We start from the raw sequence: 26,100 nt of genomic DNA, 5'->3' as shown, positions 1-26,100 counted from the left end.
TAGGCATCTTTTGGGAGGCATCTAAAGATACTGGGTGGCCCATTGGTAAAGCTGGACAGAAGGTCAGAGCTGGAAGGGCCCTGTCATTGTTAGGAAGGCCAGCAAGCCAGAGAGGACAAGGAGTGTGCCCACATGACATAGTGAGCTACAGTGCTGGCACCAGCATGCAGACACCTCCACTCCAGTGCCTGCCCCCAGTACCACAAGCTTGGTGGCCAGGGTTAGGGGTACAGGTGGTTTTAGTCACCAGCCAACCCTCTTGGCTTCCCCAACTTGTACCTGACTCCCTTTCCTCATTAGCCTGGGGCCCAGGAATCTGGAGTCTGGAGTGCCCCCCAGTGGTGAGAGCCTGAAACATAACTTTCCTGCCACTTGTGAAAACATTTTTTTCCTCATGAGACGGGACAGTTGCTGTGGCTCTTCTCTCTTGGCAATGACCCTAAAGTGTATATCCCCTTATCTGAATATCGAACAAGGACACACAAACCTATCCACATGTTTTTTTAATGTACAAAGTGCTTTGACATTCATTGATTGCCAAATCCTCATTTTATAGATGGAAAAAACTTAAGTCTTAAAAGGCTTAGGAGACTTGGGGCATGTGGCTGGCTCAGTTGGTAGAGCATGTGACTCTTGATCTCGGTTGTGAGTTCAAGCCCTATGCTGGGCCTAGAGCTTACTTTAAAAAAAAAAAAAAAAAAAAAAATGGCTGAAGAGATTTGCCAAAAGTCATACAGTTAAGAGAAAGAGCTGAGATTTGAACTCTTCAAATCCTCTGCTCTTTCTGCTGGCACCTGCTGGATCTCAGTGGCAGGCATTAAGAAGGGGTGGGCTGCTACCTGTCTGTTCCAAACAGAGGAAGACTCCAAAAGACCTGGGGAGCTCAGTCTTCCCAAATGAGATTTTTTATGAGGGGCCCCGAGGACCCTGGCAGCACCAGGAGGATGAAAATTGGCAACAGAAGGCCTAACCTGAACATAACACTTTGGGGTCATGATGCCGAGAGCTGAAGACACATTCAAGGGCAGCCCCCAGGTTTCTGTCCATTGAAAGACCCGTGTCCCAGGGAAGCCTGCATACCCCTTGCTTTCTGACCCTGGAGGGCCTGCCCACTGTCCAAACGCAGTGAGTCGACACTCCCAGGGGACCTGATGTAGCCTTGAATGGCCAAAAGCACATGCCTTCAATCCCTGGGCTTGCTTTTCCCATGGGTGAGAACCAGGACCAAGAGAGACACTGTATAGTTCCAAGTTTGAGGTTTACCAATCTCAGCTAGGAATGCTCCTTTGGAGGGGCTTACTCTGTTCTGAGTGGCATTCAGAAATGAATCACATGGAGCATAAAACGCAGGCAGGCCCTTAGTCACCAAGTTCTGGCGTCCTTGTGTAGACAAGATTTAGCCAAGAGCCCCAGTGAGGCCCTGGCTGAGCCAAGCCCGGAGCCCTGCATACCCAATTCCTTGGGTCTGCCTCATGGCCAGAGAAGGAAGGCCTGGAGGACATGGGTCTTGGTCTTTGTGTGGTCTTGGTTATAGCACTCTGGCTGGATTAATCATTTAGGTATCACCATGGCATTTCTTAGTTGCATTTGAGTGAAGATAAATGGAAGCCCTGTTTTTCCACCCTCTGTTCTACCACATCACTACAGAGTGTGCGGTCCCCAGCTGCTTGCCAAGCTCCAGAGTCCAGAGAGGGGCAGGTTAGGCAGTGGAGTGAGCAGGTAGGAGGGGCACAGCCCCAGGGGAATCCAGGCCCAGCCCAACAGCAGAGGAAACTCAACCAGGCTAACATTGAATTCCATTCCTGAGCCTCAGAGATCAAGTTTCCATGGGCATGCCAGGTTGGCTGCAGGGTTTGTCCTTTACCTGTGTTCCCTTCTCCTAGAAAACTTGTTTCTGAAGTTATGTATTACATGGTTCCAGGGCCCAGCCTTCACAATTCCTGCCTGGCAGGCCAGCTTCAACATTCCATAGCCAACTTTGCCTGAGCCAGACTTGGGCCCTGTTCCCTCAGTTTCTCCAATGGTTATTTTCTATCTTGCATGCTGTTGAGTCCAACCCAGTGGCCAAGTGAGGAACACAGGAGTTGGGACTGGCTGCCACAAAACCAGAAAGGGTAACTAGAGCTCTTGCTTCCCTGCGGCTGCATCCATAGTCCCTGGGCATTCATGCTGTGGCGGTGAGGCCCTGGACCCATTGCAGCTCCTGGCAGAGTGGGTACTCTCCTTCCTGAAGAGAACCTATAGAACAGCTTTGCAGATAAGTACCAGCCCAATAGGAGTCAAATGGGTGAAATCCTCTTTGGGCCTGACCCCAGCAAGACCAGCATCTCAAGGCTCTAGCCTTCCTCCTCATGCCTGTGAGTCAGGAAAAGAGTGGGATTACCCACAGACCACCTTCTCAAGTCAGCCAGATCGTGTGGATCTATGGTGGGACTCAAGCTCCTCCTTACCCCAAGGGGAGGTAAGGCCAGGCCTCTAGCAACTTGGAGTTGTCTATAATGACCTTTAAAGGCCCAAGGGTCTATCTCCTGACTAAAGGCATTGCATCCCTATATCATATCACGTGACAGAGAAACCTGTTCTCGTGGCATGTAACATCCCTGTGAGAGCATTGTATATGATTTTGTATTTTTTAATTCATTTTAATCTACAGGTTGGAATCTAATTTTTAAATTTTATTGGAACTCACATTTTAAAAAGAAAAGCATTTAAAATAATAATAATAAACCTTTGACCGGTGTCTTCCAAGTAGTTTGATCAAAGAACTTATCAGTGTTTTCAAAACACAGCCTGGAGTGTAAAGATTGGAAAGCCCCGTGGCCTCGCCTTGTGTGTATGAAGTGTAAATCTGGTTTTGTTTTGTTGTTTTGGATTCTTTTGGGTTTTTGTTTCATTTTGTTTTGAAGATCAGATAGTGATCACTCTGAAAGATTGAAGCCAAGAATTTGTAACTATGATATTTACTGTAAGCTGTAGAACATTCATTAACTATTAAAAGAAAAAAAAGTTTCCAAAAAAAAAAAAAAAAAAGTCCGGGGTGACCAGACTGGTGGTTCTTGGGGCAGGGAGACACCACCTCTTAGGCCAGTGAGTCCCCTGGGTTGTTCCCCAAGCTGATGCTAACCTTGTTTTCACCAGTCAGGTAATGACTATGCTGCATCTCCCCTCAGGCATAGCAGGGCTTCCTTGGGATTCAGTTGAGGGGTCTGGGAAGTGACCATCAGCACCTGGACTAATTGAGGTGTGTGATACACGGCCAGGAGGTCATAAATGATGAAGGCTGCCATCTTCCAAGGCTCACCGTGTGGCCAGCGCTGTGCTTTATGTTTGCTAGTTCTCAAAATCCTCACAGCAGGATGGGAGGCGAGCCCTATTTATTAACCCTGCCCTCAAGACAGAGCAGCCAAGGAGGGTAAGTACCTTGGCCAAGGTCACAGAGCCGTGAGATTCAGAGTCGGAGCTCACACTTGGCCAGGCCCCACATTCCCCTGCCCACCCCAGAGGAGGCAGTGTCTGTGTTTGCTTAAAGGGAGAGTTTGTCAGCTGGGAAACCAAGGGAAGAAGGAGCTTACAGGTTTGTAGTCACAGAAGGACAGTCGAGGGAGGTTATGTGGTCTCCACCCAAATGGTCAACTACTGTCCATTTTCCATCCTAAATCTCTGCCTCCTCCTCCCTCTGGGCAAAGCCACTGCCCTAGTCCAGGCCCAGGCTTCTTTCCCTTGTCATTGTAGCCACCATTGCCTCCCAGGGCCTGGCCCCCAAATCCTGATGCTCCTATAGCCTGTCAAGTATTTCAGCCTCCTCAACTAGAGAAAAAACTAAGGCCCCAAGAGGCTCACTGACCTGGCTCACACTAGAGCTGTAATTGGACTTCAGGATATACTCCTAACTCTCCAGCCCTTGCTACCAACCCATGCCCTGTGCCTCTGCAGCATGCTCCCCAGTTTCCCTCCTGTCCTCACCTCACAGGAGACTCATTCTCCCTCCCTTGCAGTGGAAAGCTCTTATCATGTGTGGGGGCTGAGGGCACCTCTGGCCACAGACTTTGCTGGGCTGTGTCACAGCAGTTTCGCCAGAGCAGGAAAGGGATTTTCCAGGGACTCAGTTCCAGGTCACAATGGCAGGGCTGAGGACCAGGAGCAGACAGGGAGGTGGAGATCTGGGCCCCATACTCACAATTTTGGTCCTTGGGGTGAGGGGTGGAATAAGGAAAGGTCAGACTCAGAACTTCCCTCAGCCCAGCGCCCCAGTCTGTCCTCTGGCTCCCAGGGCTGCCAAGATTCAGAGGGACAAGCCAGGAAAACTTTCAGATGAGGGTGGGGGCCCTGAAGGCCAAGGGTATTGGATATACCCGTACCTGATCCCTCAGCAATGCATCCCATCCTTTTAGGGACAGGTGAAGAAATTTAGGCCAGAGTCCTACTTTGACCTTCCAGCAAGCAAAAAATGGGGTGCCGGGGTTGGGGGGGTGGGGGCTGGCAGGCAGTGCTGGAGAAGAGCTGTGCTTATTACCCCAGGGCCCAGCACCAAGGTGAGGGTTATCTCTTACCTGGCCTGGGAAGCCAGACCCAGCCTCAGTCTCCACAGCAAGAGGGCGTTTAGAGTCCCCAGTCCAGCCTTCCCCTGGGAAAGGAGGCTGGAGAGTGGGAGGGACCCAACTCCCACCCCGTCTCTTGCTTTCTCATCATCTTGGTGTGTCATCCAAGTCCTGGGTGAAGTGGGGTTGGTTGGCTCAGGGGACAGCCAAGTTTGAGAAGCCAAATCTTGACATGCAGCTAAGAGTTGGCAAATAGGGACACCAAGTGGACCCTGGTAGTCCAAGGGAACATTTCCTTGGGAGCACGGATGATGCACTAGGCCCCTACAATGAACAACCTGTTTTAGACTTTGGCAACCCATGGTGCTCCAGAAAATTCCTCCTGATGTACAGCCTGTCTCTTTCCCTCCTCTCTCCTAGAACAGGGAAAGCTTTGTTTCCTAGGCCCTAGGAAGTCCCCTCCCTTTCCTACACACCTCAGAAGCCTCAGAAAGAGAAGCCTGTGCCCTGGAGAGGCAAGAAAGAGGCAGGGAGAGATCAAATCTCAAGGCATGTCTGCCCAGCTTCTCTGGGCAGGAGTTTTCTGTGCTGCTAACTGGGCCAGGTCCATGGCTTCTGCACAGGAGAAAGGCCTCTGCCCACAGACAAGATGGTGATCTCACTTTGCCATCCTGCTGTGGCCCCAGCCTTAGGGAGCCCTGGCCGGGTTGGGCAGGGGTCTGGGAGTAGGAGTAGTGGCACCTGTGGCCTCGGGGGAGCAGCAAGAGCAAACATGAGCTGGGCCTTCTGGAGTCCCATCCTGACCAGCCGCCTTCATCCAGGAGGTCTGGGACTCCCACAGGCTGTCCCTTTCCACACTTCCCCAGACTCCACCAAACATCAGTATCCGGTTCTTCAGCCTCTCTTTGGGACTCTCCCATTAGCATTTAAACGTGTCCCCTTCTTCCACCTTTAAAAAATATACCAATACCTAGAGAGCCCAGAATTAAAAACCTTACCTCCCTGGGGCCCAAGTCCCTACCAGTATCGCCTGTCACAATCTGGCTTCTGTGGGGAGCTCAATCCAATCAGACCTCGTCCTGTTCTCACCATGTCCACGAACCAAGGACTGCTGCAGTCCTGACCCTGTGGCAGCACCTGGCCTTGTGGACCATCCTGCCCCTCACTCCCCTTCCCTCACTTGCAGGACACTGCAGTTCCCTGGTCTCCTTCCCACCTCCTTGGCAGCGCCTCTGGGGCAGCCCAAGAGTCTGCCCTGAGCCCTCTTTCCTGGTCCAGTCCTGGTGCAAATGCCTACTTGAGTGCTTCTAAATATTCCTGTAGCCCAGGTCGGTCTCTCGAGCACTTCAGGCCTTCACATTCCAGACGCCCAGGGGGCTGTATCACAGCTGTCTCCTGGGCTCCTCCTCCGGTTTCCCCACCCAGCTGGCCCTAATCTGTTGACCCACATCTTGTTACCAAGTCCTAGCAGTTCCATCTTAGGAATCTTAGATCCTGCCCCCCACACCCTGGCTTCCACCACCTCTTGCCTGGACAGCTGCGACAGTTTCCATGCAGAATTCCTGCTCCACCCTCCACGCTGTGACCAAGAGCAAGCTGACCAGCTCCCCTTCCTAAATGCCTTAGAGGTTCCTTGGCATCTCTGGCAGAAGACTGATGGCTTCCAAGAGCACGTGTAGCTGTCTTCTGCCCACACCCAATCCAGTCTCCACACCTGTCACCTTCAACTTCCAGCTTCTCCAGTTCCTCGTAGTTCCCCTGGGCCTTTGCACATGCTGTTCTCTCTCTGCAGACCACGTTTCCCTTTCCCACGTTCTCCAGCTCCCAACAGGTCTGACCCCATCCATCTCCCAGGCTCCACTTCTTCTAGAGCTGTGCTGTCCAAGATAGGAGCCACTAGCCGCATGTGGCTATTGAGCCCTTGAATATGCTAGTTCTTATTAAGATGTGCTTTAAGTGTAAAATACCAGATTTCAAAACAAAAAAATTAGTGGTTCATGCATAATTTTTATACTGACTTTATATTGAAATGAAAATACTTTAGTTATACTGGCTTAAATACATTATTGATACTAAGCTTATCTTTTTCTTACTTTTAAAAATGCGGCTATTAGAAAATTTTAAATTACATATCTGGTACATACTATATATATATATCTATTGGACAGCACTACCTCTAGGGGCTTCAGTGAGAACCTGATGAAGTGAGGGGCCTCCTCCAGCCCCACTTCACCCGCTGTCCCCATGCCTACCTGCCACAGAGCCAACACTGCGAGGGGAGGGATGGCCTGTCCCACACACAGTACCTGGCACACAGCTATTTGGTGAATGGCCAGATGACCTGGGAAGAGTCACAGGGAAAGAAGCTCTTCATGACACGACTTTCCCACCTTTTATTATCCAATAAATGGATGGGAATAGAGACAAAGACAGGACAACAGCAAAGTTTCAATAAATAAGAGAAACAGGGATGGCAGTGGGGCCCATGCCTGCACGACCCCACATAAATAACCAGGTTGCTGAGCCAGAGTGGACATAGGGACTGGGCTGGGCAGTCGCCCGCACTGCCCAGGCTGGGGGACAGACACCAACACCACAGGGACACACAAACCACTGAGGCCAGGGGCACCTTACCAGCCCCTCACCCACACCTCTCCCCAAAAGCTCCTGAGATCTTGGGGTGGCTATGCAGGCTGGCACCTTGTACTACAGCCCTGCCCAGGTCAAGACTGTGGTACCATTTTCAATAAAAACAGCAGGGTGGGGAGCAGATACATGCATTAAGCCCCTTCTTATAGACAGAGCCAGGGATGGGCCGCCCCATGGGGGCCTGAAGGCAGAGGCCTTAGAAGCCGCAAAAATGGGGCCAGATAAAGCTACTAATGGGAGGGGTGGCAAGGAGTCAGGCTCTCCCCTCACATGACCCGGGCCAGAACCTGCCAAGTAACTGGAGAAGCCCTGCGCCCTGAGATGCCTTTCTTTTCCCACTTCATAGTCAGAAGAATTATAACCAGGTGATGGCCAGGGACTTGCCCGTGGTTAGAGCCTGGGAACTCAAGTCTCCAGCCCATGGCTTTTTGTTGCTCCTTCCCTTTACTGGGCCCACTAGAAGAGGCAGGAGAGGTCCGTACTAGGGCCCTGTACAGAGGCAAGGGCAGCTAATTACCAAGGTGTGGGGCCAGGAGCACCAGGCAGAGGGCCCCTCCCCACCAGGCCAAGGCCTTGCCACTTAGTGGTACAGAGGATCCTGCAGGGTCCCAGGATCTGGCCAGGCTAGGGCACAGGGCATCCTTCAGAGAAAAAACTGGGTGGCAGGGACAGGGGAGGGGCTCTCAACCTGCTCCTGCACACAGCACCTGCCAGCTGGCCTGCCTTCTCACTGGGGCGGACGCTCCCACCTCCAGGCCTTGGCCTTTGCTGTTCTGTCTGCTGGGCCGTTACTTCTTGGTCCTCACACGCCCAGCTGCAGCTCTACCTCCTCCAGGAAGCCTTCAGAACCTCCTAGGGCAGGGCTGCCATGTTCTCAGATGAGATAGACCATCAGATGACCAGGTTGCTCTCATTTAGCCGGACCACATAGCGGTTCTCCTGGGGGACAAGGTGAGGGGTCAGAGTGGAGTCAGGGGCTTCTGTACTCCCTGCCCAGGGCCCCCTGAACTTCCACCCCCGCCCTATTTGCAGTCAGGGTCGGCCCAGGTGCCAACTGACACTTTCCCCTCTAGCCCTCACCTCAGCCTTGTTCTCTGCTGGGGGCTTCAGCCACTTAGTATGGCTTCCGCCACTTCCCAGCAGTGCCTGCTGCTCAGTGGGGAGGCCAGGTTGTGGGGAGCCAGGGAGAGCACCCCCTGAGGGCCCAGCCTCTGTGACAGTCTTCACTTCAGAGGCCGCTGAACTTGACCGTTGCTCAGGAATTCGGGCCACTCGGAACCTGTGGTGGTGGAGTGAGGAGTGGTGGTGTGATGATTCCATTAAAGACAGAACCACAGGTCTAGAAAGGGCAACACCCGCAGGATCCCACACCAAGTTCATGGATCGGAGTCTGAGCCCTTCCTATGCCCTCCCACCCACAGATGAGCTCCCAACCACTCTCAACGCTGCAGGTAAACACTCCTGTGGCCTGAGGGGCCCAAGGTGTGATGGAGGCCAGGACCCTGCCCTGGCGCCCAAGGGCTCATGTGAGACACAGCATAGCTGGAAGACCTGACTTCTCTCTGACAACCCTCCTTCTGCCCAGAGAGGCATACTGAGGCCAGAGAGGGACCAGTCACCAAGCAGGATGTTTAGGGCTCAAATAGGGCCCTGTCTCTCCCACCCTGGCTGTAATGTCTCTCCCCGACCCTCCAGTATCTATGCCCACCTCACCTGCCCACAGACAAGATGGTGATCTCGCCCTGGCGTCCTGCCTTGGCCCCAGCCTTGGGAGCCCTGGCCGGGTTGGGCAGGAGTCTGGGAGTAGGAGTAGTGGCAGCTGCGGCCTCAGGGGACAGCAGCACCTCAGGCCACTTCTTCTGGCTACAGCGGGAGCAGCAGGGGCCAGAGAGTGAAGCCAGGCCCTGCACGGTGTGGAGGTGATGACGATGTGGGCAGACGTGTGGCATGCTGGGGGGACCCGGCGGCAGCCTACAGCGAGCACAGGAGGAAGTGGTCACTAGGGCAGGCCAGCGCCAGCGGGTCCCAGGAGGTAATAAAGGGGAATCGTGAACATGAAAGGGAACATACCCAAGTGGTGAATCCCCAAGGAAGCAGGCTGATTATCTGTGGGTTTGGATCACCTGCCCACTCACCTGGGTACGGGCCTGTGGCTGGTCTGCACCAGCTGTTTGCTGTGATACTCCTTCAGCAGCTCCTCCAGGGCCGCGGCATTCTCTGTTGGGCAGCTGTGGTCAGAACCCAGCTCTGGGCCACAAAGGGGTGCTCCCCATGCACCCATACCCCACCCCACCCCAGGCCTCGTGCCTTTTCCTCCACCCCTCAGCCACACTGATGAGAGAGGGCCAGGCTGGCCCCAGGTGTCTCGGTGGGAGGGGCGGAGCAGAGAGGAGACCATCCTCTCCCCGGCATGGGGATGGGGTCAGACCTCCCCTCACCTTTCTTCTCGGTGATCAGGCGTACTAGGACCCCAATGGTGTCCTCATTGGCGTCCTCAGCCCGGTAGGCGGGGTTGATCCCTGTGGAAGAAAAGCAACAGCCATGGTCCTGGGGAAGTGGAGGGTTGATGGGGGGGGGGGGGGGGGGGGCGGGCGGCGCTCCAGACTTGACTCCAGATTTAACAGCTATGCCAAGATGTGGCAGCAGAGGGCACCGCAGGCCTTCCTGTGAGTTGTGCTGCAAGCCTGGGTGTTGATGCAGTGGTGGCACTCCAGGCCTCAGCTTAGGCTCTGCAAGCTCATTATCACTGCTCCCTGCAATTGGAGGGTGAGGGGGGCCACCCCTTCTGGGGCCTATCATCTCCCCTGCACAGCCTCAGGTAGCTGTGGGCTGTCTCCCCGCCCAGAACCCTGGACAGTTCTCGGGCACACTCTGTCATTCCGGGCTTATCACACTTCCCCACACACCACCCTGTCCATATGTCTAACTGAGGGCCCTCAGGGCCCAAACCTCAAGAGTGTGAGAACAGGCCACGTAATCAATCCTGGGCCAGTGGCAAACAGCTCTTAGGACTTGCACCCAGGTAGCAGCCAACAGCTGAAGGAGAACCTAGGCTAGGAGAAAACAAGTGCAGTCCCAGACAAAATGGCCTGAGCTGCCATCTTCCTGCCTGCCTAAAGCCCCTGTGCACTTCCTGTCCCTGCCAGCCTGCAGCGTCAGGAGCTGGGAAGGGCTCTGGCCAGTCCCGGGCAGCCTGTGGCACAGGCATGGGAAGCACCGGTTCGATCTTAACTTTGCCCGCAAGGCTCTGTGGGTAGTGTGTGTGCATGGGGGGCCCTGCCCTATTGGCCTTCAAGGGACGGTGCAAGGAAGAAAAAAGGGGCCCAGGACCCGGGGGTGGGGGGAACACATCTCTCCCTCTGGTTCCAGGACTCCTAACTCAAACCATGGCCTGGAGCTGAAACCTGAGCCCCTCGTGGGGTCTGCCAAGGACAGCTGCCCTGCCAGCCACTCAGGTCAGAGATCAACCTGAGAAGGCAGTCCGACCCTTGAACCATATACATACAACTGCAGTCCCCAAAGAGTTCAGATCCCTACAGCCTGACAGGGCCTCACCCAGGACCAGAATCCCACTGAAGCCACTTGCCCTCTGCTCTGCCCCCGTCACCACCTCAGGCCACTTCACCTTTCCTTCTACTCTGTCACTTCGCACGGTCTCCTCTGCAGCCGCACGCACACCTCCAGGAAGCCCTCCTGGTTAGCCCTCTGCAGGTCCCTCCCTGTCAGTCCCTCTAGGCCAACAGGTTCCCTTGCACAGCCGCCAGGCTGAGCTGGGCTGAGCTAGACCCTACCCTCTGGCCTCCCCACTCAAGACCCCAGGCTGAGCCTCACCGCTGCCTCCACCTCCAGGGCCGGGCCCAACCTCCTTGTGGGCCGTGCAGTGGTAGCCTTTCCGCTTGAGCAGGTTGCACACCAGGATGCCCAGCAGCCCCATGAGGCAGAAGACAGGCACGATGGCAATAACCGCATACTGGGCAGCTGTCTCCTCCGGGCCACCTGCCCGCGTGCCATTCCCAAGCTGCCGCGTATCCCCAGCACTGCTGGCCCCTGCTGCCATCTCCACACCACGTCGGGCCCGTCGTCCCCGCTCTGAGCACCACAGAGGATGGAGGCATGGAGGAAAGATGGAGGCAGAGAGGCCCAGGGCCTGGGTTAAATGGGAGGGGGGTGGGGGCACAAATGTGTCCAGAGCCGCCTACTGCCCACTCCACCGTGCTGGGGAGGCAAAGGCCAACTCACCCCTACTTGTTCTTGGCCATCTTATCAGCCTGAGCAAGGCCTCCTCAGACCTCAGGACAGCCAGACCCTCAGCCCCCTGTCCACCCCTCATTCTGGGGTGAACACAGTACCTAAGCACATGCCTGGGCCTGTGGACACCGGATCCCACCCCCCACGACTGGCCGATGAATTAGTTTCCTCAGAAAGTGACTGACAACAAGCGAGAGGTGTGTGCGCGTGTATGTGTGAGTGTGCGCTCACACGCATCTTCATGTGTCTCTCTTTGAGGGGAAGAGGACAGGGGACAGGCAGGGTGTTAGCTCCTCAGGGCCTCAAGCCATGGCTGCCACCTGCCGGATGGGTCCTGCCACCCAGAAACGAGGAGAGCAGACACTGCCAGCGGAACAATTGAACACATGTTGCCGGACGCCCTCTGGCTGCGCACCCTTCCCTGGGCTCAGGCAAGCTCACCGGACCCCCACCAGTCCTGCCCCCGATCTGTCACTCACCATAACAGCTGCGAGTACCCAGAGGTGTCCAGGAGCACGGCTGACAGGAGACAAGGGGGACCCCTGAAGTGGCAAACCACCTGCAAAGAGAGAAGACATCACTAAGGCCTAAAAACTATCCTTAAGAGAGGCTCCTGCCAGGCACACTCACTGGTCCTGACCCCTCCCATTTCACAGATGGGAAGACAGGCCTGCTCAGGGGGTGGGTGAGGCTGGGACCCTAGGACCCAAAGTCCTGGTCACCTCGCCATGAGCCCTCAAGTCCCACCCCATGGCTCACCCAGGCTGGCAGTCTCCACATAGGGTGTCTCGAGTCGCTGTGCCTGCCTGGGCCTCCAGCCTCCCTCGAGGGCTGCAGCGAGCGTGGGGCTGGCATGGGCCAGGGCCCCATGAAGCAGAGAAAGTGCCGGGGGGACAGGACCTGCATAATGTGCCCTGCCCCAGGTCCTGTGGGAGGGAAAGGATGAGAACAAAGCCGGGAGCCAGGTCTGGGGAACCCGCCCCTGGCCCTCAACAGTCTTCCCAGGACAGGGCAGCTCACCAGGCTGGGCTCCTCCCCAGGTGGGCACCGCCAAAGGGTCCTTGATGTTGGAGTGGCCAGAGGCCAGCGCAGCAGCTGGAAGAACAGCAGGCAGGACACACTGAGAGAGCAGAAAGTGCTGGGATATGGCATCTCTGGGGCCATCTATCCACCACCCACTTCCTAATGTCTCAGGAGTGGGGACCACTGACCACACAGGGCCAGCCCCCAGGTTTCAGTGACCTTCTCTAACCTCAATCCCTCCTGTTCCGAGTAAAACCTGCCTGTCCCATACCTGCTGCATCACCACTGCCTAGGTAGAAAGAAAACCACATCGGCTTCTGGAAAGTGCTGGAAAACCCCAGATGGAGCCAGATCAGGATCTCAAGCCCTTGGGTCCCTGAGTCACATCCATTCCAGCTAATCAGGACGATAAAGAGGAAATGCTTCCGAATTCCTCTCTCAAGTTCTGTCTCCCTTCCTGTGGCTGTGGCCCCGCCACCACGGCTGGGCCTGTTGTTAACCAGGCCCTGTTCATCATCCCTGGGGCCAAGTCTGCAGCCAGTGCTTCCTGTTCTGGGCCCTCAGCAGAGTCTTTGGGACAACTTCCTCCATGACCTCTCCACACAAGGCCGGCCAGCTCACACTCCTGCACCCACACGGGGCGGGCTACACCTCAAGGAAGGGATCTCAACTGGCCTCCCCCAGCACATTCCACTGACAGCTCCCTCTGGACCCCACTCCAGGAATGAACTATCTGCCCTGAATCCCTCCTGCTGCGGGCAGATTCCCCTCCCCCCCCCCCCCAAACCTGTCCTCCAATTTGGCCCAACTTGGGGTAACAAGCACAGAATAGAGCCAGCTGCCCTGGAGGGCAGAAGGAATGTCACACAGGAGGCTCTGGGACCCTCCCCAGGCCCCAGCCCTGGCTCCCAACACCTGCCAAACCCTAGGAGGACTCCTGCACCAAGAGCCACACAGGCCAGGAGGTGTTTCCTAGGGTTGGACTGCCTCAATTTGCAAAGGAAGAGGTGTGTAACCAACCCTAGCATGGCAGCCAGCGTGTGGTTCCTGAACTCAGAAGGGCTGGGGTGCAGGGTTCAGTACTCCCAGGTCCCATCCCCAACTCACCACAAAAAGGCAGGACAGGGGCCAGTGTGGCAGGCTCAGCTTCATCCTCGGGCCCCAGGAGTCACCAGCCTACAACACACATGGAGGGAAGGCTCAGCAGGAGATGGGAAAAGGCAGGCAGCTGCTGTCCTCCCAGCACTGTTTCCAGGACAAGACTGGATGGGAATTTGCAAGGTATTGCTGGGCAGGCAACACTGGGGTGGTTTGGCCTACACTCACCGCACCTCCCCCTTCCCCCACAAACCTGGGTAGAGATGGGGGGTGCCCTGTCTGGGGCCGGCCTCCCAGGGCAGCAGAGGAGGGGGACAGAGGGCTCTGCCAGGCTTGGGGGACTTCCCGGAGGAGGAAGGGCTTCCTTTCCCTTCCATAAATAGCCATGTGCATGGGGACATGGCAGGGGGGCCCTGGGAGGAAGGAAGTGTGCAGCAGCAGTCCTGGGGGTGGGGGCTGAGAGGGCCTGCAATCCCCCCATGCCCAGACTCTGAACCTCATTTCCAGCTCCCAGGTTCCTGCCACTTGGACCTCCTGTGGGCCTGGCCCCTTGGCTTCTCTGCCTTCACTCTTGCTGTTTCTGCTCCAAGGAAGGTACTTTCCCTCAGCCATCAAAGCCAAATACGAAGGCATCTCTGTCCAGAAGCTTCTCGAGATTTCGTTTTCCCCTCACAGCCGGGATCAAAGCGCCTGCATGTCTCCCTACTCACTGCCCCCCATCACAGTCCCAGTCCCACCACAAGTCCCACTCCCCAGTGGGCAGTCTTCTCCACCGAAGGATGTGGAAGGACATGTCCAACACTGGAAGAGGTGTGACTGCATCTCTGGGTCAAGAGCAGACCTCCTGCTGTCATAGCAACCAGTGTTCAGCCTTCTGTCCTTTCTCTCAGGCACCTACCACTGTGTGTCGGGCATTGCCCTTGGCGCAGGAAACAGAAGAAGACAGACACTGTCCCCATCCTCAGAGAGTTCCCATCCCTGTTGACCATACCAATGGTCAACAGATGAACAGGGAAATGCCCCCCTGCCAGACAGCGGGAAGTGCCAACAAACCACGAGGCAGGGTGAGGGCGCCGCATGGGATGGCCGCTGGCCTGAGGCTGAGCACCCAGGCTCCAAGCATGGGGTCCTCTGGAGAAAAGCCTCCAGCCAGTAGGCAGGTTGGAAGAACAGGAAGGAGGATTCAGTTTAGATAAATGGGACTGTAGCAAAACAAGAGAGTTCCATCACTTATTTCCAGGAGACCTGCCTTCCGGCTCAGGAGGGTGAAGGAAGCTGGATTTGTCAGGCCTCAGCCACAGGCCATATAGCTTCTGACCCCCAAGGGGCAGCCAAGCCACTGGCCCAGGGCCCCCAGCAGATTGAGGGGACCCTACCCGGAGCCCCGTGCTGCCCGATACCAAGTCTGGTGGGAGAAGCGCTGCCTGCCGTAAACCCCAGGTCATATGAGAGCCCCTCGGGGGCACAGGTGGCCTGGCCTTCCCACGTGGAAAAGGAGCCAGAGGAAACTGATCCCCCTACACAGACCTCGGTGGCAGCAGCCAGGGGTTCGAATTACACCACAAGGGAGGGGGAGGGGCGGCAGGCACAACATCCTCGGGACTCTCCAAGTCACTCTTGGCCCAAGGCCAGCTAAGGGGAAAACCTAGGACAGGAGAAGGTCGGGCCACAGCATAAAGGCCACACCCTGGTTGTCTATACCCAACAGGTAGCATACTCAGACCCATTCCCCCACTTGTCCCCTCCTCTAATTTGGTCACAAGTCTTCCTTTCCAGTTTCTGGCCCAAGGTGTCCCTTCCCCTGCCCAGGCCGAGCTCCCACTCAAGCCCTGCCCCCCCATGAAGATCCTTCTTCATAGGATCTAATCCACGGACTTGACCACAAGCCCAAGGCCTCAGGCTGACCCCACAGGGGCTGGACCAGGGGTGAAAAGAGGCACAACAGCCACAGAGGAGAGGACCCCAGTCCCACTCCTGGCCCTGACTGGCACCTGCTGGGTAACCTGAACCCACAGTGAGGGGCTGTACAGCTGCTCACCTCCAGGCCGATGGGGAACCGTGATCTTGAGACTTCCAGGAGGAAAGTCTTCCAGGGGTCCAAAGCCAGCAAGGGCCCACTCAGGCATATTCACAGACACTTGCCGCCTAGCGCCCTGACGCCTTCTAATTACGTGCCTTCTAATTACCCCAAACTGGTACTTACTCCAGTCTGGCTGCCGGAGTCTGCTTACAGCTGCACTCCCAGCCCCCTCACTCAGCTAGATTGAGCCCCCGATGAACCTGTCCGGTCAGGCGGCCCATGGTAGGCCACCCAGAACCCCCTCTGTGTACACACAGGGCAGCACCTGCCGCTCTGACCTGCCCCTCGGCACCCCCTGTCCCACCAGGACTCCAGCATCTCTAAGCCTGGAGTCCTGAAATCTTGACTGAAAAGCAAGTTCGGATCAAAGTCCCTCAGCTGGCTGAGTGTCCGTGAAGGCTCCATCCCCACCTCTCTGCCTAGTCCTAAGGCCAGGAAGTCAGTGACCTTCCAAGGCCTCCAGAGAGCCTCCTGGAAGAAGGCTGTCAAGGTGGCTGAGCAGACCCAGGCCCACAGCAGGGAGCCTCCTCTCAGGGCCCAGTGCTCCAGACAGAGGAGAAACACCCAACAGGGCCCCAGGGGCAGAGGAGGAAGTAAGCCTAGAGGCCACTCCTCCCAGAAGTCTAACCTGGGCCTGTCCCCATTGCCACCAACTCCCTGTGGGACCGGAGCCCCTGCTACACCTTGCTGGGTCTCAGTATCTTCATCTGCAAGATGGGGATATTTGTCTCCCAGGGCAAGACCGTGATTAGGTTTAAATGAGGTAACAAGCCTAAGGAAGGTATTGTGATTTCCTCCCCATCACTCCCTTCTTTCCCTCTGCACCTTGGCTCAGGTTTGTAATTAAGTATTTGTTTGCTTACTTGTTCAGCGCTGCTCCCCCTACCCCACCCCAACAGCAGCAAGGGCAGGGATGTCTGTCTCATTCACCACAAAGCCCTCCCCCAGCAGTGTCTGGAGCGGGAGGCCTCCACAAAACAGGTTGAGGGGGAGCAAGCTTCCTAACATGCAACCCACCCCCATCTCCAAAAATGCCCAAACAATTAGAACCAGAAATTCCCTGGAAGAAAACCAACTAACCAGGGCAGCGGAGCCCCAGGGACATGCAGCCCTGGAGGCCTCAAAGAGGAAGCTGTGACACCACCCAGGTCTCCACAGCTTCCCCTTTCCCAGAACTGAAGCTTTGTAGGGTCATGAGGCCCCAGCCTGGGGCCCTCCTCTGCACTTACTCACTCTCCAACCTCAACCTGGCCTCCTACTGAAGCTCCACTGAATCCCCAAGGGCCCTTGCCCTTGGCCTCCAGTTCAGCCCCACCTGCAGCCTAGGCATCCTTACACTGGGATCTGGCCCTTGCCCCTTCCCCCAGCCATTCTGAGCTTCTTTCACTCCCCTACACTTGCCTCTCCTACCCAGAAACCCTTCCCATCACCTGGCCAATACCTACTCTTCCTTCAGAGCTCAGCTCAAGGCCCCTCACCTCCTCCTGGAAGCCCCCCACCGCTACCTTCCCTTACACAGTCATCATCCACATGTACCCTACCCGGCCCCTTCCCCACAACCTGTGTGCCCAGTGCGCAGCACAGGGCCAGGGCCCTGGTAAGTGGGTAGATATATGCTGAACTGGGGATGGGATGGGTTTGAAGGAGGGGGGCAGGGATCAGGAGAGCACCTAGGTTCTGTCAAGGCTGGGTGGGCCAGAGACCAGGATCTCCGTTAAGGAGCCCAGAGGCTGGGGTTAGGCGGGAGGTGGGGGGGGGGGGGGGGAGTTGAAACTGGATCTGAACCCCTGGGCTAACTTGGGGAGAATCAGTCTGCCTTGCTCTGCTCCTCAACTGGCTCTGTGGCTGTGGACACCCCCGCTCCCATCAAGACAGAGGGCTGCTGTGAGGCTAAGAGAATTCACCTTAAACATGCAGCACAAGGCCTGACACACAGAATGAGCCCTCAGTAAGCATTCGCCATGCCTCCGTTTCCCCATGTATAAATTATGGAGCAGGGAACGACACACACTTGACAAGCAGGTGTGAGGTACAAAAGAGATTCTTCTCTATTTATGCTTGGCCCAGAGCCTGTACACAGGAGGTGCTGAATTAGCCATGGTGAGGCTCTGGGAGGTAGGGGGGTATAAGAAGGGAGAGAGGTCTGGAAAGATAGGTGGGCACAGCCCAGGTCACACCAAGACTTGGATGCAAACTGAGAAGCCTGCACTGCCTTAAGGGCCTGTGGGAGACTTGAAGGGTTAGTGGGCAGAGGAGAGGTATGGAACAATTTGCCTCTCAGAGGGCTTCCTGGGCTGCCTGCCAAGAAGGCTGGACTGGGGAGACAGAGGTGAGAGGCAGGTCCCCACCTGGAGCAGAGGGTGGGAGGCAGGTACTTGTGTTTCCCAGCGGTGGCTCTAGGGCCTGCGGACCTCCCTGCAGCCTTCAGAGGCTAGAGCTGCCAGGAAACACAGCTGGGCACAGGCCTTCCTTGACCACTCGAGGCAGCAAGACAAAGGCCGCCCACCAATAGTTAGAAATCCAGGTTAGTGAGGAACCCAGTGGTTCCCTGGCAACTGGAGCTGAAGTAGGGCGGTGTCCACAGTGGGTAGCGGTGAGGGCAGCTAGGCATGCCTCCTTTCCATCCTCCACCCTCACGGGGAAGGCAACTGGCCCTCATTCCCTCGGGCCAGGCCCTCAGTTGCCCCTACTCCTTAGGAGTATCCCTGTTTCACACCTGGGTAAACTGAGGCCACGGGAGATCACTTGAATGGGTCACACAGCCAGTGTGTGGTGATGCAGGGGCCCAGGTCTGTCTGATTCTGCCTCCTACCTCACTCCTGACCCCTCTTAATCCTAGAGCCTAGCTTAGGGTCCAGCATATAGCAGATAGTCTCTGAGTGTTTACCAACCAGATGGCAGAGGCTAGGGAGGTAGTGGCATACAGAAGGGGCTCACTGAGAGGCTATTACAAAGCACCCAAGCAGGCCCCAGGGAAGGAGGTACTGCCCCCATTCCTGGGGGTCTCTAGGGTTTGCCTCCACCCACACTAACTTGCATATTGCCCTATGTACCAGCTCCTGTGGGACAAGGCAGTGGCACCTTTGAGAAGCAGGAAGCCCAGGGAAGGCTGGGAATTCCCAGGGGGTTGAAGAGCAAGTCCCAGGGTGGAGCCCAGCTCCTCAGGCTGCTGACAGGCTGGGGGCCTAGAGTTGTGCAGAGGCTATGTCAGGGCCACTCAGTGGGAAGGGCACCCCCGTTCCCAGCCCAGCCTTGGGCAGCCTTGGTCTCCCGGGCACAACCCTTGGGTGAGGACTCCATGCGTGTGAACCCCAAATCCCACACCAGGGCACACCAGACAGCAGCTGCTCCCCGACCCACCCCGGGGGCTGGGCATGTTTCTGCCCCTCAGACCTCCAGGCTGCCCCCGGGCCTGCACTTCAGAGGCTCGGGGAAGTGATGGGGGCAGGTGGGGCTGAGGGAGCTAATTGGCCCTTGAGGCTAAGAAAAGGGCTGAGGTGGCCAGACTGGGCCAGCCCCGCTCCTCCCAGTCTGGTGCAGTTCAGCTGCAAACCCGATCCCTTACCTGAGCTGAGTCTGGGGCTAGGGGAGGGGGGCACTAAACCAGACAGTCATCTCTGGGGCAGAGCTGGGCCTCCCCAAACCCCCTAAGCACTTACTGCACGCCTCAATCCCATCCCAGGCCTCAAAGATGGGGTCCCAGGCTTCACAGATGAGAAAACTGAGGCTCAGAGAGACTAAGGAGTACCCTGTAACAAGTCGGTCTCAAAGGAGACAGGGTTAACCCACCCAGTGGTGAGGACAGGCAGCCCTTGTCCTTGCCACCCCAGGCCTGGCATTTCTGCTCCTACAGGCCTTCTCCAGCCTGACACCCAACCACTTAGCACCCTGGGCTTCATGCAGGGAGCCCGAGCCAGCCCTGGGCCGTCTCCCTGGCCCCAAGGCAGGATGGCAATGGCCCACTCACTCATGCTACTGCTACCTCCTCTGAGAAGCCACCTTTGCCGCCAACCCCAGCTGCACATTCGGTACCAATCACGGTACCGTGCTCAATCACAGTCTGCTCAGCACAGGCCCCCCGTCACCCTGACCTGGGCAAAGCTTCACAAGAGACTGAGGGCAGACCACAGGCCCAGCCTGCCCTGTCCTCAGACTCCTCTAGACCTGAGGTGCGGGGGAAAAGAACCCTCTCCCCAGAAATTCTAGGTCAGGCCCCAACCCATGGAGACTGAGGACTGGGGTCAGCACAAGGTAGGAGGTTGGGTTCCAGAACAGTTACTCCTGGTTCAAGCTGTTTGTCACTTAGTGACTCTGTGACCTTGGGCAAAATACTTACCCTCCCTGAGCTTTAGGGGTCTCCTCTGCAAACAAGGGCTCTGGTCCCTATCTCTGGGGATGCTGCAGGGATAAGTGGAGCCACTGTAAACAGGGCTGACCAGGGCCTGGCCTGACCAAACCTCTCCTGAGGATCAGTTCTCACCACAACCCACAAGGGCCAGAGGAGGAGCCAGGCTCAGAATTAAGCAGCATCCAGCCAAGGTCATCCAGTGGCTTTGGAGCAAGTAAGGGTGCTTTGGGGAACCAAGCATCAGTCCCAGCAGCATGGACAAAGGAGCCTTGGCCTCCCAGGGAGGCCCGTGGGTGCCCATTTCTCAGCTGCTATACCAGGCCTGTATCCACCTGCTCCCATGCCAGCTAAAGCCACAATCAGGAAGGTGGAAGGGTGCTGAGCAGTCAGGACCCAGCCCCACAACCCCAAGCTTCAGTTTCCTCCTCTGTAATTTGGGATAGTTGTGTTTCTTCAGCTGACCTCTTGGTGTGGCTGGAGGATCCAGAGTTCACAGGAGAAAAGTGACTCTTCTTACAATCAGGCTTCAGCCTAGGTGCCACCTCCTGCAGGAAGCCTTCCCAGCCTCCCTGTCTGGGTGGACCCTCCCCTCTCCTGACCCCTTCAGCCACCTGTGATCTCCCTGGAGGGAAGGAGGGAGGGAGGGAAGGCAGGCAGGCAAGCAGGCAGGCTGGTGGGCACATAGGGGCACCAGGCCACTCCCTGAGCTCATTGCTCCTTCTCACGGTGACTACAATATGCAGATCCAAGTTTAGATCCCTCCTTCCTTCTCTCCACCCACACACTCAGACCCCGCTTCTAACTGGCCGCAGAGGCCCCTCCATCCCTCTCTCTGTGCCAAGTAGCCAGGGCACACACTCACAGCCACATGGGCAGTTTATTTATAGAGCTCTCATCTTTCCCAGGATGGCTTTCCAGGCAAACAGACCTGGGTTAAGATCCCAGTTACACTAGGGTCTTGCAAGTCCCTTCCCCTCTCGGGGGCCCTCTTTTCCCTACCTATACCTAGAAGGGACTGCTGACCCTCAGGGCATAAGGCTAAAGATGTGAGAGCCTTGGGGTCCTAATCCCAGGGCTGAGCACACAGTAGGGATGCAGCCCTGGGTCCCTCCTGTCCTCCTTGTGGCCAGTGGCACTAGGGCCAGGTCCAGGCACCCAGGGCCTCCGCAAAGAATGGGTACTGAGCTCTGCCAGAGACCTGGTCCCAGCAACACTCAATCCTGAGTGGGGGTGGGGCCAGATGGGCCCCGCTGGCTGACCTCAGGCAAAACCCCGCCCTCTCTGGTGTACCCCTCCCACCCACCCGGCTGAAGGGCCAGCCCCATAACAAAGGGGTCTGGCCTTATCCAGCCAGGCCAGGTGCTGAACAGCCCCACTACTTCCTCCTCCCAATGCAGGTAGCCAGCATGATCTTTCTGTGGAAACGGATGCCAGACAACCCTTGCCTCCACTTGGGAGACAGGGCTGGGTAAGAGCTTGGGCACCAGACTCCAGCACCACGGTTGTGTGACTCAAACTAGGACTGGTCCCTTCTGCCCTTTGAGTTTCAGCTCCCCAGTAAGCAGCCTGGGAAGGAATAAGATCCTCTGTCAGTACGGTTGAGACCTGAGCCCAGGGCCTGGCAAACAGCAGGGAATGTGCTGGCCCTGAATGAGAGCCTTGTCTGAGGAGGGCCCAGACACCAGATGTTCCCCTTCAAAAAGAATGGTCATGGGTCTTCACCTCTAAGCCCCCCAGCACACAATAGGCCCTCAGCCTACAGTGGCTGTCGTTCCTCAGGAAGAGGCCTGGCCGGCACCGATATGGCACCAATATGGCAAGACAGGGCAGGCTGCTGACCAGGCCTGCCCTTCCCAGCCGGGTATGTAGTGCCCATGAGTGTCCCACACCTGTGCCCATTCCCAAAGGTGAGGGGGCGGAGGTGGGGGGGGACACCTGACAGGTGACCACAACAATGGAGAGGGGCTAACACTGGGCTGGGAGGGCTTCCTGGGTGAGGGGTAGCTGTACCCTGAATGGCCAGGAGGGTTCCAGAAAGGGGAGACAGCAAGAGCAAAGGCAGACTCGAACCAAGGCACACGGCAAAGAGAGATGAAGGTGAAGACGTAAAGTTCAGAAGGTCTTCGAAGGAAAAGTGCTGATGCTCAGATGAGTCTGGACTATGTTATGCAGGCAAAAAAAAGTAAGTTGCCTTAGGGAGGATGTTCTGACAGTGCGTGGAAGAACTGGAAATGGAGGCAGAGAGGCCAGTACGGGAGTCTGGGGCAGGACAGCAAGGCCAGAGTGGAACAACAGAGGGAGGCCTGATTTTGTGAAGGTGTGTCTGGAGCCTGCTTCCAGTCTTGGGCCACGTCCAGTCTGCCGGGGAACATGTGGCAGGACAGAAGGAAGAAAGGTACCCTGTTTGGAGGGTGAGAGCCAGAATACCAGGTTTCTGGACACCTTGGGTAAGTCCCAGCACTTCTCAAACCTCAGTCTCTCCCTCTGTAAAATGAGGCTGACTCTATGAGCAGGCGTGCAGTGATGGCTGCCCCTCAACGTCTCCCCTCCTTGGCCAAACACAGGTACCTCCCTCCAGCAGCTATCACATCAGTCCCAACTGGGGCCATATGTGGAAACCCACCCTGGCCCCACTGTCATTCTGGGAGGTCCAAGTTCCCAGAAAGCTTTAGCCTGGGCAGTGAACAGGGTAGGACTGGGAGGGCCTCCACCAGGGCTAGGATGAGAAGAGGAGGCTAACCCTTCCCCTCTTCCTCCTCCGCCCTGGGCCCAGAGCTATTTCCCTGTTTGCTGGGGATAGAAATAACTCAGGCTCAGCCCCAGGAGACCAAGATAGCTATTCTGATCAGCCCCAAGAAGCACAGCCCCAGTCATTCCAGGGAGGACCAAAAGACACCCTGACCCCCCAGCAACAGCCCTCGGCCCAGTGGCAGCAGTGGTCAGAACTTGCGGGGCCTCTGGGAAGAATGGGGAGACTGAAGGACCGAGAGGGTGGGGCAACCCCAGGTCATCCCCAGCCTGCCCCCACACCACAGCTTGTGGGTAGATTTGGGAAAATACGCCCAGAGCAACTCTAAGTAGTGGAACAGAGCCTCTCCGGTATGGTGAAGGTCAGCTGGGACTCTCAGTTATCCTTGCCACCCCTGGAGCCTGGGCTGTGCTGCTGACTCCTGACACTTTTTGTAGCTGTGTGGATGCTCCCAAGGCCAGTTGCAGACTCTAGAAGGCAAGAGACAGGCCTCTCTGGTGACCTCCCGCTAGGGGTGAGAGCTGGGGGAAGGGAAGAGGAGGAACAGGAAGACCATATAACTTACCCACCCACACAGACACGTGTACAAATACACACTACACTCAGAACTCACAATGGCACACTCTGGCAAGGCCATGCTTGCCAGTCCGGGTTTGAGAGAGGGAAGCCTATATAAGCCATGAACAGATATTAGAAAGATAGGTGGCCCTCTCCAAGCATCTCACAGGGTTTCAGAGGCAGAAGACCTGAATTCCAGTCCTGGCAGTATCCGGACTCAGCATGACCTTGGCCAAGTCACTTTGCTTCTCTGAGCCTCAGTTTCCTTCTCTGAAAAATAGTCCTATCTCAGAACCACTGCGAGGATTCAACAAGAGTACACCACAAAGTGTTCAGCATAGCACCTGGTACTGTCGCCTTGCCCTCAGCCCCAACACAGAATGCAACCAACATTTTCAGAGCAGGACAGAACTTCCAGATCCTTTAGCAGATACCTCCTCACCCCTCCTGGTCTAGAGAGCCCAATTTCCATTCTGCCCTGCATGGACCCAACAGACCCTCTTGTGGGGGTGGGTGCCTCAGAGGGTAGCCCAGATGGTGCTTCAGCTCTCCAGATCAGAGACCACTCATGGGGAACAACTCCATGCCCCCTCTCCCCCAACAAAGGGAAATGAAGGAGACCGGGGCCACAGAGGTCAATGTCTATGGATCGGAATTCTGGGCTTTGTCAGAGAAGCTGTACTTCCATCCCTGTCGCCAGCAGCCCCTGGGCCATTGTGTCCCCAGCAGCCAACCTGCCCCCACCCCCTACTGCAGTCTTTCTGCCTGGAGGGAGGGAGGGGAGAACAGAGGCGGTTGACCCAAAAACAATAGAGGATCCCAAAGTGATGATTCACAGTCCATTCACAGCCCAACGCCTCAGTGTGCAGAAAGGGAGACTGAGGCCCAATGGGGGCAGGGTCTGAGAGGAAGATAGGCCCAGTGAGAATACAGGTTACTGGGGACAAAGCTTTGCCAGGCATCTGGGACCTCAGTGTGTGAGTGTGTTTGGGAGGTGGAGCCTGAGGCTACCTCAGGGCCCCTCGGATGCTGCCAGAAGTGTCAGTCATCTCAGCAGATGTCACCCAGCCTTGGCCTCCTCTCTCCCTGCCAGAGTAAGTCACTCAGGGTCCTCCCGGCTGACTAAATTGAGATGTTGAGAGGCACCCTCTTAGGGACAGCTGTGGAGCCGCCCCTGCCTCCCCTCCTCCCCTTCCCTCTTTGTACGGCAGGTGGTTGAGGTCCCTCCTCTTTCTGCCTCTTACTCATTCTCCTGAGGCTTGGACACACACACACACACACACACACACACACACACACACACACTACTTGGCCCCACGAGCACACTAGGCCCCAGTGATTTGGAGGTTGGTTCTCCAAATCAGTTAGGGTTCCTCTCTGTTTCACACTCACATTAGGGAGTCACTCTGGCCCTGCCCTGGTCTCGTTCCAGGCCACATACACTCTCAGTGACCCCAGTGACCGGGGTCTCACAGTAAGCTGGGGTCACGGTCACCCGCAAGGACCTGGGGTCTCTCTCACACAATCACACGCACTCACTCGGCCTGTCAGAGATACACAGAGCCCCTCTGTGTCTCCCGCTTGGTCCCGGCGTCACTGCCCAGTGTCCCGGCCACACGTTCTCCCGGGCTGGGCCGCCTCACGCGCCGTGTCACCCACAGTCACGGGCTGACACCGTTCAGAGCTCCCCCCCGTCCGGCCGCCCCGCGCCGCAGCCGTCCCGTCCCGCACCCGTTCCTGGTCTCGGTCCAAGTTTCCCAGGCCGGGGGCGTCTCCGGGGCCCGCCGACTCCTCAAACTGCAGGTCCCGCGGCTGCTTGGCCCCCGCGCACGGCCGGGCCTGGAGTCGCGGCTAGAGGACGCGCAGCTCCCGGGGCAGGGGGCTTAGAGAGCGGCAGGGACCTGTGCGCGGAAGACGCCGGGACAGGACGCGGGGGAGGGGGTGCGCAGAGCCGGGGCTGCGGCATCCGCCGCCCCGGCCAACTTCCTCAGAGACTCGGGGAGGCAGGGGGGCGCCACTCGGGTCCGCACCACTCTGGCCCCGGCCGCGGGAAGCAGACCCCGGGCTGAGGCCCCACGCGCCCTCCTTACCTGACCGCCCCGCAGCAGCTCCAGCAGCTCAACCCCTCGGCAGACTGGCAGGCCGGGCCCGGCTCCGCGAGCGCACCGGCGGCCGCGCAGGCTGCGCGCCTTTTGAATGAATCGCCGGCCGGGCCGGGAAGGTGCGCAGCCCCGCCTCCGCGCGTCACGGTCTCCGGCCCCGCCCCCTACGTCAGAGCCCGGGCTCGAGCCCCCAGGTCCCCACCCCCTTGAGGCCGCGTAGGGCCTCGCGTTCTCCCTTCGGGCCGCGCCGCTCTGTTTCGCCATCTCTCGCGCCCCCCGGGAACTGCAGGGGGCTGCGAGGCTTCTTGGATCCGCCTCTCCTGGACTCCAAACCAAGAAAGAAGGGGTTGCGCGATGCAACACAGTCTGGAGACTTGGATGCTACCCCGGGTCCTGTCACAATTGCCGGTTCAGGCAGGACCACCGCCACCCCTTCTTGGGTCTTGTTTTCCTCCTGGAAATTGGCAACCAGGGAGAACGACCTCACTTTGTTGATGAGGCCCAGGTCGGCCCCTGGAAGTGCTCGCTTGTTGAGGAAAGTCCAAGTGAAAGTGAATCTATAATGGAGGTACAAGTAGTGATCTCCTGCACATGCCTCAGGGCGCAACCCAAAGCGCCTTCCTCCAGAGACCTTTCCTGTCCCCATTCCCCACCCTACCCCACCCCACCCCTCTCTGACAAGATAGTGAGTGTCTCCTTCCAACGGG

General features: G+C 57.1%; 1 protein-coding gene across 3 annotated transcripts; it reads right to left on the bottom strand.

The window, feature by feature from the left end:
* Positions 1 to 691: 691 nt before the first annotated feature.
* Positions 692 to 25,657, bottom strand: RELT (RELT TNF receptor). 3 transcript variants are annotated; one of them, XM_060605682.3, is made up of 11 exons: positions 25,382 to 25,657; positions 13,566 to 13,634; positions 12,456 to 12,530; positions 12,195 to 12,361; positions 11,915 to 11,994; positions 11,019 to 11,276; positions 9,626 to 9,706; positions 9,323 to 9,404; positions 8,901 to 9,158; positions 8,268 to 8,466; positions 692 to 8,126 (listed from the first exon to the last, which is right to left on the bottom strand). In XM_060605682.3, the coding sequence occupies exons 1-11, from the start codon at positions 25,655 to 25,657 to the stop codon at positions 8,079 to 8,081; spliced, it is 1,593 nt and encodes a 530-aa protein (XP_060461665.1). In that variant the 3' UTR covers positions 692 to 8,078. The 3 variants fall into 3 exon arrangements, with proteins under 3 accessions (XP_060461665.1, XP_060461667.1, XP_060461666.2); XM_060605684.3 differs by lacking the exon at positions 25,382 to 25,657 and adding an exon at positions 15,595 to 17,401; XM_060605683.3 differs by lacking the exon at positions 11,019 to 11,276 and having other exon boundaries at positions 25,382 to 25,487.
* Positions 25,658 to 26,100: the final 443 nt, after the last annotated feature.

The sequence above is a fragment of the Panthera onca genome, chromosome D1, assembly GCF_046562875.1.
Source record: "Panthera onca isolate mPanOnc1 chromosome D1, mPanOnc1 haplotype 2, whole genome shotgun sequence".
In the NCBI taxonomy this organism is placed as follows: domain Eukaryota; kingdom Metazoa; phylum Chordata; class Mammalia; order Carnivora; family Felidae; genus Panthera; species Panthera onca.
Note: the sequence above shows the minus strand (reverse complement) of the source record. Positions and strands in the feature narration are given on the sequence as shown.